The 18499-nt window shown below is 37.6% G+C and overlaps 1 protein-coding gene across 3 annotated transcripts in view; it reads right to left on the bottom strand.

The window, feature by feature from the left end:
* Positions 1-18499, bottom strand: part of LOC102686253 (E3 ubiquitin-protein ligase UHRF2) — a 155279-nt gene that overhangs the window by 98551 nt on the left and 38229 nt on the right. For all 3 annotated transcript variants that reach the window (XM_006627054.3, XM_015338069.2, XM_015338075.2), the window contains exon 2: positions 6627-6875. In XM_006627054.3, coding sequence (XP_006627117.1) covers positions 6627-6875 — 249 coding nt within the window. The remainder of the gene's footprint in view (positions 1-6626; positions 6876-18499) is intronic.

Raw genomic sequence — 18499 nt, 5'->3', positions numbered from 1 at the left:
TAAAAATAAAACTGAGGCAATTATTTACATTCAATCCTAAAACTTAAAAATAGTCAAACAATTGAATGTACTTAAGAGAGGACTGAAATCATGCATGCACCCTGATGACAAAAATATGGAACTCAGTGCCCAGCTGGGTGAAGCGAAGCTGGTTCACAAAGGAGATGCGTGACAGATCCAAGATGACAACACAGAGTCATGAACTGGTGAAGAAGCCAGGCACTCTTTAAAAGTTTCCATACAGCACATTGTTTCCACACAGCATAGCCATGTATGAGCAAAGGTCTCCTGTGGTTGGGAAGACTGGTACTCAATATGGAAACCATGTATGAACAAGATCTGAGGTTGGCAGGAGAAATGTGTACAAAGCCCTTCTAAATGTACTGTATGTGATGATGTTCTACAGTATGTTTTCAAAGGCCAGAAGAAAGATTGCCATTCTATATACAAATGGTGATATACATAACCTTAAACAACTGAAGGCAAGTTACATTAAAGAACCCTGATTACAAGGTATTTGCTAAGGGAATAGTGAATTGATTATTGGATAACATTCTTACAGAAAAATAGCAAACCTGTACTGTTAAAGGAAGGGCAATGTGGGATACTTTGTGTCTCTTAAGATAAATTATCAATACTGAGGGGAACAAACAAGGTTTTTGCACATCGGAGACTTGGATCTTGATTTGACCTCTAGGGATTATTTATAGGAAACTGTGGAAGACAACTGGACATAAAACAACAATAATAATAAATCAACAATGCCATGCAAATATAAATTGTGGTCTGTCAAAGCCCTTTGGAAATAACAGTGGGGTGAATGCTTTTCCTTGTATATTTGGGCAGTACTCCGACTTAAAAAATAAAGAGAATAAACAAAAATGTGCTTAATTATTGAAAGATAAAGGGAAGAACTACCACTACTACATTACATTACAACATTAAATTTTGGTGTAAAACAAAGAACAAAAAAAGAATAGTACAAAATGTTGGTGTTTATGATCAAGGGTCTTAAGTAAAATTAATCGAATTAAAACTGGGGCAGTATAGGTGGGCAGCCTGCAATTTAAAGTTACCCATGAAACCGAAGTGAAATATGAGATTTAAAAAAAAACAAGAAAAGGGTGGGAAAATGTTCTGATAAACAACTTCCTACTAGGTCCAAGATTAATACTGTAAAAGTACTTTTTCTTTCAATAATGTAAGTTATATTTTCCTAGTTTCCCCCACCCACCAAAGATTGCATTACTCTTTTAAAATGAGTGAATCTGTGGGACAAATGGGTAACTAAAATAAGTGCTTTAAAAGAAAGGAATGTGGAGTACTGTTAGAATTGGTATTATATTAAAAATTGTATTCTCTAAAATCATTGTACGAGATCTGAATAGGAGGCCAGTCTGGATAGGAAATGAGTACAAGAGTTTATAAACATAGACTTTATATAAACGTTTATTAAATGAACTGACTTTTGTTTAGAGAGTTTAAGTATATATTGAGTTTTATAATATATAGAGTTTTATAAAACAAACAAATCTATAACAAAATATGCTTGAAAGTGTTTGGAGAGAATGTTACATAAAGAAGGATATCAGATGAGATAAGCAAAGAAGTTATATAACATGTAAAAGGTAAAAGAATGCCTGAGATGATCCAATACATAATATGACTATAACACTAGTAGGACATTAGTAAGCAAGTCTTCAGCACAGATCCACAGCACTGTACTGCAGCTTTATTGCACCCAAAAAGACTAACCTAGCAACTCGGCAACTTTACAAAGAGAACATTTTAATACATAACAAGGCTGGAGACACAGCACACAAGAGCCCATAGATGACACTTTAGGCAAGGGAAGTGATAAAGTAAAATAACAGTTTCCAATGGTGAGTCCCAAAAGAATTTAAAAAAATGCTAAAAATGTTACTTAAAAGTAACATTTTTAGCTCTTTCATTTTCATTTGGTTTAGGTCTTTCTTCTTCTACATTTGTGCTGATAATGTATAATTCACCTTATGCATGACTATCAAACTCGTCTCCTTGTTTTATGTTCGAACCCACAGTAAGTAGTCAATTAAACTATTTGTTTATTAGGTAGACTGTATATTTCTTAAGCGTTTTCAAATTTGAATGAAAACATTCACTTCATTAAAGGTACATGTGTCACATCGAATCCCGATTCAAAGTATTACAATCATGCAATTCACTAAATAATTAGAACTATGTAACTGACAGCTCAGACAGAACAAAAACCAAAAGAGACTTAGAACTTCAGGAATTGAGTTTGAGACCCCAACTTTTAAGCACAAATTTCATAATCAGCATCCATCAATTTGGCCTCACTAAAAACACAGGCAGAAATGAGGGGTAATGCTGCACTACTGTTAAACCAGTGTGCTTTCCATGCTTGCACAGTGCACATGTACCAAATCTAAAAACAGTGTACAGTTGTTTCCAAATGTGTAGGCACCCCTGGTCAAATTGTATGTTTCAGTTCATACTTTCATACAAAGTGAAAAGAAGCTGACAAAACCTATATAAATTTAAATATGACATCTTTGTGTAAATTATAATGCATAAGTATTTACAGTTTTCTAGATATTCAAAATTATAAAACAGTGAATATGGTATGTGCAAACTTTTGGGCACCATGTCAATCAGTACTTAGTAATGCATCCGTTGGCAGAAGTCACATTATCCAAACATTTCCTGTAGCCAGAGTCTTTCCTTTCTTGCTTTAGGATTTTTTTCCCACTCTTCCTTACAGAACTCTTCTAGCTCAGAAATATTCTTTCAAAATCTTAATCTTTTGATTCTGTAAGTACTTCACAGTTGATGTAAAGGTATGTTCCGCATCGCTGTCCTGTCGAAACATCCAACCTCTTTTCAGATTCAATTTCTTCAGTGACTCTGGGACATCAGCGTCTAGGATTTGTTGATATTTAGTTGAATTAATTCTTCCTTCCACCCGTAAAATATTTCCTGTGCACTGGCTGCCACACAACCTCAAACCATAACAGATCCACCCCCATCAATCAAAGATTTTTCTGGGTCTTCCACATCTTGCCTTGACTTCAACAGTTCCCTTTAACTTCCATTTCTTAATGATCTTTCTGACAGTTGAAATTGTGCAAGCTGGAAGCAAAAAGAGAACTTTCCCCTACTTTTTAAGAGGGAATTATCTTTATTTTCAATCCTCAGACTGGTGTTTAGAGGAGCCCATGGTTATGGTTGTTGGAAGTGGACAGATCAACAATCAAAACCTAAGAAGTTAGAAGGGTAAGACCCAGGAGTTGTCTTCACCTGATTTCATTTATCAAGTCAAGTTATGGGGCTCTTGAAAAAAACAAATTCAAAAAGTAGTAATGAATCAATTGGAAGGGTGTCCAAATTTCAATCTGTTAAAATCAGCATATAAATAACAATTACAATTTGCAGAAAGTTGTTGGGTTTATTTTTTAACCCCATAAAAGTTGTATCACCTTCTGTTCACTTAGAGATTCACTGAAACACAATATAACCAGAGGTGCCTACACTTTTGCACACAATTATATATACTATCAACAACTATAAGACTAAAGTGATGTGAAAGCAGATGTGAAGATGAGAAAGCAAAAAATAATACAACCACAATCCTGTGTTAGGCATATTTGAAAAAATGCAAAATACTAATGTTAATTTGTGGAATTTATGAGTTAGTAGAATTGTGGAGGACTAATTTCAACTTTTATATACTTAACAGGGAGTTTTTGTTTTAATGTTCAATGTTTGAAGTCTTTGAAAGAACAAAATAAATGAAGTGAGAAAAAATTAAGAAATGTATGTCTCACTTTATGGTTGCATATTTATTTCATTACTACATTAATGTATATTTGGATCATATTGAAGATTGTACATCCAAGGTACAGTGTAGGTCATGTTATATGTAATATGACATCTCCATTTTCCATAACCCAGCAAGTACCCTGGCAGTCAGTCAGTGAGTTACTATGTATTATCATTAAGCAATGCAGTATAGAAACTATAAAACATAGCATTTTAAGGGCGTTATACGTAATGCATGTTTCAAAGTTAACAAATGTCAAGGATATATTAAGATGCTCCATTTGCACCTGTATTCCAGCTTACAATGCACAGTTTTTGCAACATAAGTTGTCAGAACTCCATTCAGTTGACAATTCAGTCCAGATTTAATACCCAGAATTATAAAACAAAGTTTATTGTCAGCCGTCATCAGCCTTTTGGTTTCTTTATTGAGCATATGTTTTTGACATCTTTTTCACCCAAAAAATTCAATTAAGGAACATGAAGATGCCTTTCTAGTTTTTCAAAAGAAACTGTAGTTAAAGACAGTAGCGAGAGGAGGAGAATAATACAACTTTATTATTTAGTATACTTTATATAGTTGCTTTTCGAGGATATACATTTTTTGATGACCTGCAATGGGTTGCAGCTTGAAGGCAGAAACCTTGAAATTTATGAGTGAGCACAATGGTGATTATTATACTTTAATTGTTGAATTGCACAAGTTATTGCTTTTCGAGATATTTCTGATCTTGTTTTTTCCTCTGGTCTTAACCCTTCTTACTCCCAGCAATCATCCTAAAGGTGACGGCGGTGTTGGGGGTTCTAATCAATTTACAGTTAAGCTACTTTATGTTGAGTGTACGCCACTCTCTCAGTTTCCTAAACAAAGATTCCAGTCCCCAGGGGGACAGAAAGACCTTTCAGTATGAAAGTTAACTACACTTCTGTACACCAGAAAAGAAAACAGAATTCTTAGGGCAAAAAATAATCATTGAACACATTTAACATCCTCCTGTCAGTGCCTGTTCATTCTGTATCTTTATATTCTGTAAAAATACAGGGAGAAAGATCTGTCTTGAATGCATTGTAGATATTTGTTCACAGGACTATGTACTTATTTATTGCTGGCAATAAATTCCCATTAGTGTAATACAGCAAGGAAAAAGTACTTTTGTGTAAAATGAGCAACACTGGAGAAGAACCTTCTCAAACATGGAAGAGGAAGAGAACCTGTAATCAATTAGATGTTGTGAGAGCACAACCCTAGCAGCAGTTTATTCCATCTACGGAAATTATGCCGAAAATGTTCGGCAATTGAGCTTTTTTTCATTTTAGTTAACAAAGACGAAATTCTCACAAAAATAATCCACAATGAAGATGACGAAGACTAAACTGCTTTGCATTTCAGTTAAGAGTGAATTAAGACGAGACAAAATAACCTGTTTGACTAAAAGAATTTCGTCATGCGAGATTCACCATTTGCACATTTGCTTTCAGTCTGGCTAACAGCATGCTGGCTGTAACAGGTATAATCCTAGGCTTTTAGCTGTGTGTTGACTGCGTGGTGCCTCAGGGCCACTAATATGTGAGAATTGCAAGTATTGGGCTGTGCCGTTCTCTCTCCTGTTTTCTAACTGTCCCTAATTTCTTTCTGGTCTTTTTCACACCTCATGTCATGTCATGAATTCTTATTGTTTCTTAATTGACTGGTATCCAGATAAACAATGAGATGTAAGCTGTACTAATTAGATAAAATATAAAAAAGAGAGCACCTCCTTTAGAAAAAGAATAGCAGCTGAGATGCAAGAAATGCTTGTGGTACTCCATGCTTTCAGCTGGAAGATAAAGATTATCTTTACAACAAAAGACAAAAAAAGAGTGGTAAGAAATGAGAAATGGCCAAAAATTGTATCTTATTTTTCTTTTATTGATATCCTAAGTCACTTCTGTGTTGCACAGTTGTTTGAACTTAACTTGAAATCAAAGAAAGGTACATTTTAAATAGTCTAGGTGACATACTACCTCAGCTTTCAAGTTGTACCTAAGCTCTCTGCTTAACAAGGGACAGTGCACTTCAAGAACAGAAAAATACTTTAATTCCAAACTGATTTGTAAATAATATGACCAAATATTTAAGACATTAATCCAAGAACTATGCATTTGCATATTATTATGTCATTGAAAACTGAGTGCCAGCATGAAAGGAAATGAAAAAAATAAAGAAATTAGCCAGGAGGTTAGCCATGAGATCTCCTTGGTGTGAGATTCCACCGTATATAATAAATCTGGTCATTACATTAAAAAGGTATTCATCAGTAACAGCCCTCAAGTTTCCTTTCCCAGGTTGGAACGGAAAACTTACTTTCACCATGGATAACTGTGTGTTGACTTACCGCAAGGTAAAAAAAAAAAACAGGATTTAACGAACAGAGCTTTGTATTAGAAGTCATCAGAAAATGGGGTATTAAACATTTATTTTACTTCATTTCAGCAAAAAAATTAAATAGATCCTAAGATGTGGGAAGCATTTTTTCCTGTAGTAATTCTAATCACCAGACTAAAAGAAATTTTCAATATAAACATTGTTTTATACATTAAACCTCCCCTGGTAACCCATGACTGCAGTGCTGAAAATCAAAATGTAAAACATGCAGCAAACATACGGGCTTAATATAGCCTCCAAGATACAAATTAGATATGTTCTACAAAGGTTCTGGGCTTTGCAACACAGATCTTATCAGATCTGCTTCCAAGCTGCAGGGCCTTCCCTTTGATCAAGTCAAAATGCAGGTAAGACATTAGGAAATAGGGCACACACTTGCCTTATACACGCCAATGCCAGGGTCAATGAGAAAAGTGCGTGCAGAAGTAGAGGGCTGATTGTCCAGCTGCGGACTTAGAGACTTGTTCCCATTGTTGTTGCTGGTTAGGGTCCCCGAACTGCAGCCAGTGACATCTTTCTCCTTCTTCTTGCCCTGGGCATCAGGTGGGTCAGTCTGTGAACGGATGAGCAGCTGCACAATGTCATTCAGGCCCACGTTATAGTCAAACAGGGTCTGGCCATCTTCCATCTTTGAAAAGAGAATAAAAAACAATGCCACTCATTAGATGTTCCTGTTTATTTGAAAGAACAAGTTGGACACAGTACACACAAATTTCACGCAGTATACACTCAGGGGTAGCTTTGCAAACATAGATAATACATGCAGCTCATCCATCCTTTTTTTCTAAACGCTTCACTGATTCAGGGTATCTGGACCCTGAACCAGCAAGCAACAGGCATACAACAGGATACACCCTGGACAGGACACTAGTCCATTGTAGGGCACACACAGACACAAACACACACTCACACCAGGGCCAATTTTCCCAGAAGCCAATTAACCTACTATGTTTTTGGCCTGTGAGTTAAAATCCAAGCACAGACAGGGAACCCACACAAACTTCATGCCAAAAGATCCCCAGGTCCAGAATTGAACCCAGAGCCCCAACTTTCCAAGGTAGCAATGTTAACCACTGCACCACCATGCCACCCACATGAAGCTCATCATAAATGTCAATCTGCATTAAAGAAACTTCAAAAATATTACAGCACAATAGATGCAGTATGTGGTCCCTGGCATCCAGCACACAGCTTCTGTAGAATGTGTCAATGATTTCAAATGAGAATGAATGTGGCTATCATTTAAACCCACTTTTCTCAACTGGTTGTGCCATGGGATCTTCATTTGCCTTCAGATATGAACAGGTGGACTGCGGAATTTTGGAAGTCAGACATGAAAAAAATTAAAATTAATAAATGAATTGGTTTATATATTTTATGGAGTATGCAGAGTGCCGTGTAGCATGTTTATTGTACACGTACACAAAACAGAGACCATTCTCTGTTCATGGGGAATCTGTAGTGAGTCCAGTTTTCCAAATCTGATGGACAACAAAAAATGTCCAAGAGTGGTTGAGCAAGAACTCCATGTTTCACTGCATTTTTACATCAGTTCCCTCTGAGATCCCCATTCAGTCACATTCAACAGATTTTACTTAATTTGACATTGAAATTTAACCTCACTTCCAGAACATGATTTAATGAGATGGTCATCTTTACAGAGCATACTATATGGTATGATATCCACTGTAGAAATAAATATACAGTACTTCCATTTTTATCTTCTATGATCCCGATTTAACCAAAATTTCAAGAGCAAACTAAATCCCATTTTATTTGGTTGAGAGAGCAGCTTTACTGTGTCACACGTATAATTCACAGCATCCTAAAGATGATGGTGGATTGGCTATCCCTAATTTCATATATTATTAATGAGCTTTTCAGTTAAGGGCCTTCAAAACTTGGCTGTATATTGTTTTCTTGGCACCCCAGTGAGGAAGAACAAATCAAACCAGACTCTTCTACTGGGGAACTGTTTTGGAATCCACTGGACTTTTTGAAAAACATATCAACTGCTTTCTTCACACTAAAATGAAATTTCACAAATTCTCACCAATGTGTAGTATTTTTTTATTTACTACTCTTTAGTCATTCACTTATTTACCATGGTCTTCTGAAAAAAAGTTTTTCAACTGTAGTTGACATGATTTTTTATTATAATAAAATGGTGTGCTTTAGGATCTATTTGGTTCTCTAGGCGTTTATATTTTATGTCCCAGACTCCACACCTAGGGGATACCATAGGATGTCGCCTTACTTTTTCATCCAGTGGCTGATTTGTTTTCACATCTTCCACAAGTGGTCCTCTGGCCTTATCCCTACTTAAATTACACACATACTGTATATAAAATTAATCCTCTCCTAGTCATTTATATTTGGGACAGAACTGGAAGGGTAAGATAGGTTACAATAAATATTAGAAAAAAAAACAGAAAAATGTGAACATGAACACAATGTTTCATGATAGCACCTTTGTCAGCACATACAGCCCTGACTTCCTCCTTTGTCCTCATGGTTGGGTCTTTACTTGAAATTCAAGGAACCTCACAAGGATAGGTGTTTTTCATCCCCAAATCATGAGAACCACTATTATTGCATACAGAGGCTGCTCAACTAGCAGTGTGGCACATTAAGGTAATTTCCTGCACCTAAACTATTTGAGTTTGCTGCAGTAAAGCGTTAAGTGATTGGGATATGTGCAATGGTGTCTTTCTTTAACATTATCTATTCACTTCATTTTGTTTTTTTTTTAACAAATTGCTAATGCAAATCATGATTGCTTTAAAAGCAACAAAATATGAAAACTGTACAAGGGTCTGAATACTTTTGCAAGGCACTATATAGAACAAACTACAGTTCCAAAATGTTCTGTGATTTGAAAATATTTTTATCTACACTATGTATTAATATTATTCATTTATATTTATCCATATTCATGTTTTAATTCCCTTATTTTTATTTTTTTTTAAAAAGGAGTGTAACATTTTTTTCTAAAAACACATTAGTAGAAAAATAAATACAGCTTAGGATATACAGGATGAAGACACTGGAAAGGCTGGTCTTGTCCCACCTGAGACCCCTGGTCAGTTCATCAATGGACACCCTACAGTTCGCCTACCAGCCCAGTGTTGGTGTGGAATATGCAATCATCTACATGCTGCAAAGGGCTTACTCCCACCTGGACAAGGCTGGCAACACTGTGAGGATTACGTTTTTCAACTTCTCCAGTGCCTTCAATACAATCCAGCCCTTACTGCTAGGGAGGATGCTGGAGGAGATGCAAGTGGGTACCTCCATGATCTCATGGATCACCGACTATCTGAAAGGCAAACCATAGTTTGTGAGACTTCAGAACTGTGTGTCTGAACAGGTAGTAAGTAACACAGGGGCTCCTCAGGGGACAGTTCTTTCTCCGTTCCTCTTCATCCTCTATACTTCGGACTTCAAATACAACTCAAAGTCATGCCACCTGCAGAAGTTCTTAGATGACTGCAATTGTGGGATGTGTAGCGGCGAGGCTTAATAATAAGGCAGAATTAAGTGTTTCTGAGCTTCCCAAATGAGGCCCCATTTCTCTGTTCATCTCTGTGGTGCAGCCACAGAGAGACTATTCATGCAGGGTGATTTAAGATGTTTTCTCCTGATAAGGACAGCTCCCAAAGGGGGATGCACTTAGCTAAGCCTGGCTATCATGATCAATGGTCATCCATTGGCGCCTATCTGTCTAGGGAGTGCCAGATGGACATCTGGACTGCATTCCTAAGTGTCAGGAGTAAGTGACTCATATCTCACCTTGATCAACCAATCAGGGACTGGTAGGGCCGAGTAACCCACGTGGGACTCTGATGCCCATGGAACTTTCAGCCAATCAACGAGCTGAAGCTCCTCCGGGTAAAAACATAGAGAGCAACATAGAGAGCCTGGGAGATTCAACAAGATTCAGTAAGATTCAGTAAGATTCTGGAGAGGATTCTGTGGACTGTTCTAAAGGGAATTCAAAGGAGAATTCCAGGGCAGGACGGCCCAGGAGCAGAAGGCTCCCAAGGGCAGGACATTCTCGCAGCGCGCCTCCTGACCATCCTGAGACTCAGCCCGGACAACCACGGAACGGCCAGTGTGTCCGAGTGCCAGAACTTTCCTTTGTTCTAAGAGTCTAGAGTGGAGGTTGCCAGAGAGTAACCAGCAGCAGGCCTCTCGTGAACAGGTCGGAACTGTGGACAGCCGAATCACTATTCAGAACTAGCTCTTCATCAGGAACGAACCGGTCCTCTTCCTGACTTGCTGGGACCCACAGTCATCTTTTCTCCTGTGCACAAACTTTGCTAGTTAAAGCCAACAGTGAGCATCAGCAGCGCACTGTCGCAAGCCACACAGCACAGCCTGGCACCGAGCGCGGATTGGACAGCAACAGCCTGCAACTGTTTCTTTGTGCCTGCAGGAGATCTGAATCCCCAGAAATTGGATGAGTATTCAACTTCAATGCATTACAGCTCGAGAATTCAATTGTTATCCAAACCAGTTGATATCAATTTAATTCCTAAGAGTTATGTACTTGTTTTGAGTATCTAATGTAGAAGTTGTAACCAAGTTCACTTTACGAAACGGTCTTAATGAATGATATACTGAACGTATGTCCTCTTGATATGTGTAACTCTTTGTAACTGAATGAATATATATCTTTTGTATTCTGATAACCCTCTCGATAAGATCTGTTAGGTTTACATGCATATTCTATGTATTAATAAATGTATCCTCGTGTATTAGAACCTGTGTGTGCGCGTTGTTTGAGTTATGTCGCATGGTTGGATTCTAAAGCCATCAAAAGAATCAACTTTGTGATTTACTGCTACAATTAATAATTGTCTCAGTAAATGCCCAAACCCTACAGAACTGGTGCCTTCAGAGAGCCACTATGATTACGTATTTGGCGTCCCTGAGCCGGTTTTCCTACAGATGTATCAAGGGTGGGGAGGAGGAAGAGTACAGAAGACTGGTCAGCAGCTTAGTGGAGTCGTGTGGGGAGAACAACCTGCAATTGAATGTGGCACAGATGAAGGAGCTGATGATAGATATCAGGAGGAAAAAGGTCCAGCCTACTCCTGTCTACATCCATTGGAGTGGCGTGGAGATAGTGGACTCATACAAGTACCCGGGAGTGCACATCTACGATAGACCAGAATGGTCTAAGAACACCGAGGCCATCTACAAAAAGGGTCAGAGCCAACTTTACTTCTTGAGGAGGCTCAGGTCCTTCAATGTGTGTAGCAAGATGCTACATATGTTCTATCAGTCGGTTGTGGGGAGCGCCTTTTTCTACACGGTGGTATGCTGGGGCTCTGGGATTAGAGCAGGGGATGCTAACAGGCTGAACAAGCTCATCATTGGGTCTGACCTGGACCCCCTGGAGGTAGTGGCTGAGAGGAGAGTGGTGTCCAAAGAGGAGAGTGGTGTCCAAACTAGAGGCCATCATGGACAACGTCTCCTATCCCCTCTATGACATGCTTGTGAGAATGAAGAGAACAGCAATAGCAACAGGTTGATCCAACCACGATGCGACAGGGAGCAGTACAGGAGGTCATTCTTGCCTTCTGCCATAAGACTGTACAGCGCATTAATTTTGTGTCTTGGGAGGGGCAACATTGACATTGACTTGTTTTTGGACTAAGCAGTAAACACTCTGCTTACATCTGGCTTTTCCTGTTTACAACTGTTTGTTGTGCAATATATGCCACTGACTTCTAGGGGTGCAATATATTTATATTTATAATGTGCAATACAACTTTTTGTGTACCGTTCTGGTTTGTTCTTTGTATATTTTGGACTTTGAGCAACTCTTCTTAGTGCATTTCTAACCGACTGTACTGATTGTATTATATGTATTGTATTGTTGTATTATTGTATCATTTCGTTATACTGTGCTGTGTTGACTGCATTAAGTGCTGTTGCACTGCAATTTCCCTTATGGGATCAATAAAGTATCTCCATCTATATCCCAACCTGACACCAAATGCTTAAATTGGGGACTTTTAATTGTAATTAATATACCAAATAAAATTAAATAAATGCCTCCTAATGTTAAGAATGATCCTAAGTGTGACCACATAGTTTTTGGCACAATTTAATGGTGGTGTAATACAAAGAAGACAAATTTGAATGAAAAACAAAGGTTTATTTACAAACATTTCAAACTAAATTAAAAATAAAAGACACAAACTATTATCTATACATTGTTTAAAAAGACTGAGTTTATTTACAAAACCCAGGGGTTCTTCAGGCTTCAAATCTACCTTCACTCAATAATGGCAAAACCTTAATGCAGTCGAAATCGATGTTTCATGTGGGGTCGCCAGATATGCAGACAGGGTCACAGGAGATTTTTATGAACTGTTATTATGGATCCCTAGGTGTTCTAGGCAGGGAAATCAGAAATACGGTACATTAAAAAAGTTAAAATTGGTTTTGAAACATACCATAATTTCAATATATTCAATTCAGAGCTTCCCTCATGCCCATGAAAATATATAGTGTGCGTGCTATACTCTGAAAGTAACCATAACAACTTGCACGACCGCTCGTGACCCAAATGCAACCTGTCAAACCAACAGCATTGAAAGAAAATGCAATGAGATTAAATAGGCAGCGTATTCAGTTTAGAAAAGCCTTGACAGTTAACGAGAGGGCTTTGAGAGCATCTTTTGTAGTTAGTTACTGCATTGCTAAAGCTATGAAGTCACATACCATTGCTGAGACTCCGATACTGCCAGCAGCTATTGGCATGGTAAAAACGATGTGTGAGGAGGTAGAGGCACAAAAACTGAAGACAATACGGTTATCAGATAGCACAGTGAAATGGAGAATTGACACCACTGCCTACAACTGAGGGATGAGCTTTTGGCGTTTGCCACAGATGTGAAAAAAAAAACAGAATTAGTCAACTTTTTGTGCGATCAGCAGAAATGTGCCTTCTTGCCTATGTAACAGACATTTTTGGGAAACGGAATGAACCAAACATTAGCATGCAGGGAAAAAACAAAAACATCCTGCAGCTCAGTGACCGCATTGACAGATTCAGGGGAAAACTAGCACTATGGAGAGAGTGCCTTTCAAAGGCTAACTATGGCCCATTCCCCATCCTCTTGAAGTTTCTGACAGACAATGGTATTGATGACCACTACCCCACAACAGCAATGAGTGATCGATCATCTGAGAGGCCCTCAGGAGCACTTTGCCTCTTACTTTCCTGAATTGGACTGGGTGAGGGATCAATTCCACTGTGAAGTGGGCAGTGCAAGCCTGCCTGCCAGCGCTGTAGAACAGCTGATCAAACTGTCAGGTGATAGGACTCTACTAGGACTGCACTCCCGGGTATCACTGGAGGAATTTTGGTTTGGAACAAAAGGTGAATACCCAGAATTGTCATTATGTGACCTAAAACTGTTGGTCCCCTTTCCAAGCACTTATTTTTGCAAAACAGGATTCAGTGCCCTTGTGTGCATCAAGTCAAGTTACCTCTGTGGTAGATTAGGATGGATGTACAGTAGGTTGGATTTAACAGCGGAGATGAGATGTGCGCTTTCAACTATATCCCCAGATTATATCCGCAGACTTTGATAAGCTGCAGCGCAACGCACAAACCCAGCCCTGGTGAGTGATAATGAACAGGTGCACAAGACTTTCCAGTTACTCTCACTGATTTAATCAGGCAGAGGATTGCTGACAGCAGAAGTTTGATAGAATTTGAGCTAAATCACCAGATTCATGTGTACCTGCATAATGCTATAGTAAAAATGTATTATTTTCTATTACACATTTATGGATATGGTTTAAAAGCACTGTATTTGGTTGGTTTGGTAAATATATGTCATGCTTTGTTAGCTCTTCCTTACCTATGTTTTGTGTGTGGTGTGGCTACTTATGTGGAATTGTTATTTATGACACAATTAAAATAAAAGGAAAGGGATAAACATGCTTTAATTAGGCTGGGCAAACATTTTAAATTTTTTTTAAAAGAAATAAAAAATGAGATATAATGATGTGTTCCTGCTTAACTTAGACATTGCACGACTTTAAAACCTATAAAAATAGGTTTCGAGAGTTAAAAACCACCTTTTATGCGCGAAAAATGGGTGATTTTTCTTCCTCGTGATCAGCTCAGAATCTCTGTGTACGCTGTAAGGTTTTTACTTCTTAATTAAACACGAAAATACACGAATTTCATAAAGACAACACACGTTTCGAAGAGAAAAAATCCCATTCTTTTCTCTTCCTGTTGTGTGAAACTCATCAGCAGGTCTTTTTTTTCCAATCAGAGGCTCTGAAAATAGCGTACCGCCCACTGCGCTCCGTCAGAGAGGGGCGCGGCACCGAGAGAGGGAGGAGGCGCGGAGCTCAGCAGTGCAGAACGAACGTTCTACTGCCTGGAGCGCTTATGGCAGCGATCGCGTCTGCATTTAAAACTTTTTAAAATTAATCAAGCAATATGAAGCATCTCTTTTTACTTTTAAGTCACTTAATTATCATTAAGCACAACTTTCTCACCACTTAGACTACTTTTTGATACCATCCTTAGACAAAGCAGAAACTTCTTGTGCTGTCTAATGACATTACAAGTGGAAAGATTACAGAATTTAATCGTCTTTAATTTTGTTACGTTATACATTTTAGAAACGTTTCATCCATACAAACACCACAAAACTATTCTCGATTGTATTTCTGAATGGTATGTTACACTTAGTTCACTGTTTTAATTACACCTAATTAAGAAAGTTAGGTGTTAGCATAAACTATTAGCAATCAATATTATATTTAGCACTGTAATAAGTTGTTGCACTTTCCCCCGGATCTTGTAAAAATATATTTTCATTGTTCAAATATACATTAAATCTGACTATCATATAATAAGTTAAATACAAAACTAAAGAAGAAATAGGGTTAAATATAATTCAAAATATTTTGCTAACAATGTTAACTGTTTATAAATAATAAATTGTATTAACTAAAGAGTAGGATGGCACAGTTGTTAGTATGCTTTTTGTTTTGTTTCTTTTTCATAAATACAACAGTAGTACCTGATGTCTCAGCGCCTTTCAAAATTAAATTATGCATGCAAACCTGTGAACTAGAAAGATAACTAAGATATCCATCCAATTATAATGGTGGCAAGGTGGTTAGCATTGCTATCTTGGAGCACTGGGGTCCTAGATTCAATTCCTGCCATCCTGTGTGTGTGGGGTTTGCATGTTCTCTCTGGGTTACATGGTTTTTCTCCATATGTATGATATGATTCCCTCTCGCACTCCAAAACATACTGGTAAGTTAATTGGTTTATGGGAAAACTGGCCCTGGTGTGTGTGTGTTTGTGTCTGTCTGTCCTGTGATGGACTGGCGCTATGTCCAGGATGTATTCTGCCTTGTGTCCGTTGCTTACTGGGATATGCTCCAAATCCTCTGTACTGGATAAAGAGATTAGAAATAGATGGAACTATACACAGTGTTAGAAACCCACTATGAAATGGCAGCATCTCACTGAGAATAAAATATTTTATAGTGCTGGCCTTTCCACCTCTCTTGCACATCAGTATCCATACCTAGTTATTTAAACAAATTACCTCTAATTATAAACATCTTAATATGCTGGCTCTGTGGATCCGCATCAGCTATGTTGGCCAATTCCTTCAATTCATGTGCATCCAACACACAGTTCAATACTAGTAACTGCACAAAATCTAAAATACAATCCTCATTTCAGTATCTATGTAAACATACAGTCTGTTAACTTCATCATCTTCATCAAAAGTATGCCTAACCCCATTAGGAAGTGTTCTTGTTATCAGTGTATTCCTTAGCTTTCCCAAAATTATCTTCTTCTTACCAACATCTCTAGTCTTTTATCCTGCAATAACTCAGCCAACACTTAAATCCCCAAAAGCTGCTTGTGTTAATTTCTTTAAATCACAAATATCATGTGTAAATACTGTCCATATAATACTCTGCATTGTGGGATAATAGTTTATTTTAAAGGGAACTAGAGAAACTAAGAACTAGAGAAATTAAGAAAGGCTTTTTTTTCCTAGAATTAATAAATGCACATCCTGTTCACTGGGGAAATTAAATCCACACTGAGCAATCTTCAATATGTTCAGAATATGACAGCGAGAATCCTATCAGGGATGCATTACACCTGTTTTCAAGTCCTTGCACTGGTTACCTATCAGGTTTCGAGTCAACTTCAAATTCCTCATCCTCATTCTGTACCTACAGTATATGGCTTATTATCTGTCTACTCCCCCACCTTTGTCCGTCTGACTCTGGTCTTCTAGCTGTCTTCAAGAACATCTACATTCTGTGGGTGACAGGGTCTTCTCTAGCTGCACCCCAGAGCTCTCAATTTGTATTCCCAGTGATATCAGTCACGTACCCTGAGTGCATTTAAATCTAACCTCAGAACCTTTCTTTTCAGAAGACTTAGTGTCTGTATCTGCTTCATTTTCTAATTTTGGTAGCACCTCTAACTGCTTGTCTTTCTTATATGTATTTACTTTGTAATCTGTGGTCTTTTTATCTGTTTTTACATCTACCGTATTGCTTTGAGATGCCACCTTTAATGGTAATATATAAAATAAAGTTTTTTATTATTGTTATAGGGAAACATGATCAGATTTTCCCTGGTTCAGAAAAAAAGATCTAAAGTATACTAGTTTGTCACTTTTCTCATTCCCTTTGCTAAATGACATTTCATACTAATCTGATCAATCTAACTGCCAGTTTTCTGTGCTTTCTCTATCCTGCTAGATTTGCAATTATTCTGAAAATTTTCATCTTGAAATAATTCATTTCTAAATACCCTTTTCACTGTTAACATCTTGCAGCAACTCTGCAACAAAATATACACTTAGCTCAACCTGACAGTTCATCCTGCTACCAACATTAAATAAAACAAATCTTAAGATTTCTATATTTATGTCTTTATTTAGTGGTTTCATTAGTGACAAAGGCTTAACTTTCTTGGAAAAATGTCTTTTATGTGTTGGGGAAAAAACTGACTTGCTTTAACAAAATATGTTTACAAGTCCTTTCACCTGGCAGTTTACCTAAATCCCCAACTATCTGAGAAGCCCTCCATGAAACCATAGTTGCTATTAATTCATTTAGGGCTCACTGACAGAATTGCTGTTTTTTATGCATGCTAATTTCTGATTCCTCACTCTGTTTCATGTTTATAGATAAGACTATTGATCACGAAGGGAAATTGATGTACATGTTTACATGTTCTTTTGTAACATACACCTTTTTGTGATTTTTTTGTATATCTAAGCAAGTGTTCCTGCATCCCTCTTCTGCACTATAGGCATGGCTTTTATTCTGTTTGCTCCATTTCTAAAACTTTTTGCTCATGTGCATTTTTTTATTTTTTTACACCTCTAGCACTTTAACGTCCTGAATTTTCATTTGCCTTAATTTGTAGAATGAATTTGAGTTTTAGCCTTAAAAATCTTAAGTTTTCACTATCTTTTGTTTCTTGTCCTACAACTGTTATTATTGATCATCATGACTCCATTCAGCCTTTCCTGAACATCTATGACAGGCAGAGAGAGTGCTGTTTCTGGTGCGATCTTTTGCAGCTGACATTTCACTGTTTTAAACAAACAAGAAATTAGATTGCTCATAAATCACTTATTCTATATAAATACAGCGTAATTGCCCTCCGAAAATCCTCTTTTTCTTGTTCGTTTTAGAGACCTTGATCGAAACTGATATTAGATGTCAGAAAGGATTTCTTTTCTCTGTATTTCCTACATTGCTTTGTCGAGATTTTAACTTTATATTTAGGCTCAGATTTCAACTATAAATCGTACACTAATTAATAGCAGTAAATACTGATGTTTTGCTCCCTCTTACCACAAAAATATATATGTTTTGTAGCTGGGATGAACTTTATTTCGTACGTGTAGCTACTGCGATTTGGACATGAAGCGGTTAAAGATGGCGGCAAATCAGGCACCCAGGGGGGGGGGGGGGGGGCGTCTTCTCGCCTCCATAACTAAAATGCCAAATAGGAGTGGCTTAAGCGACATACACAGTCGTGTAACTGACAGTTTGAGGTAGCCTATCGTGTAAATTTCGCTTTGTTGCTGATAGGTTAAGCTTTCGAAACTCTGCCCCAAAGTCATGTGACTGACTTTTCGCCCTGTTTCGTTGGTTAAACGCAATGATCACAAGCACCACCATGGTTACTGGGATGTGTAGTTTTTA

The sequence above is a fragment of the Lepisosteus oculatus genome, chromosome 3 (genome assembly GCF_040954835.1).
Source record: "Lepisosteus oculatus isolate fLepOcu1 chromosome 3, fLepOcu1.hap2, whole genome shotgun sequence".
Classification (NCBI taxonomy): Eukaryota; Metazoa; Chordata; class Actinopteri; order Semionotiformes; family Lepisosteidae; genus Lepisosteus; species Lepisosteus oculatus.
This window is presented reverse-complemented; position numbering and strand designations above follow the sequence as displayed.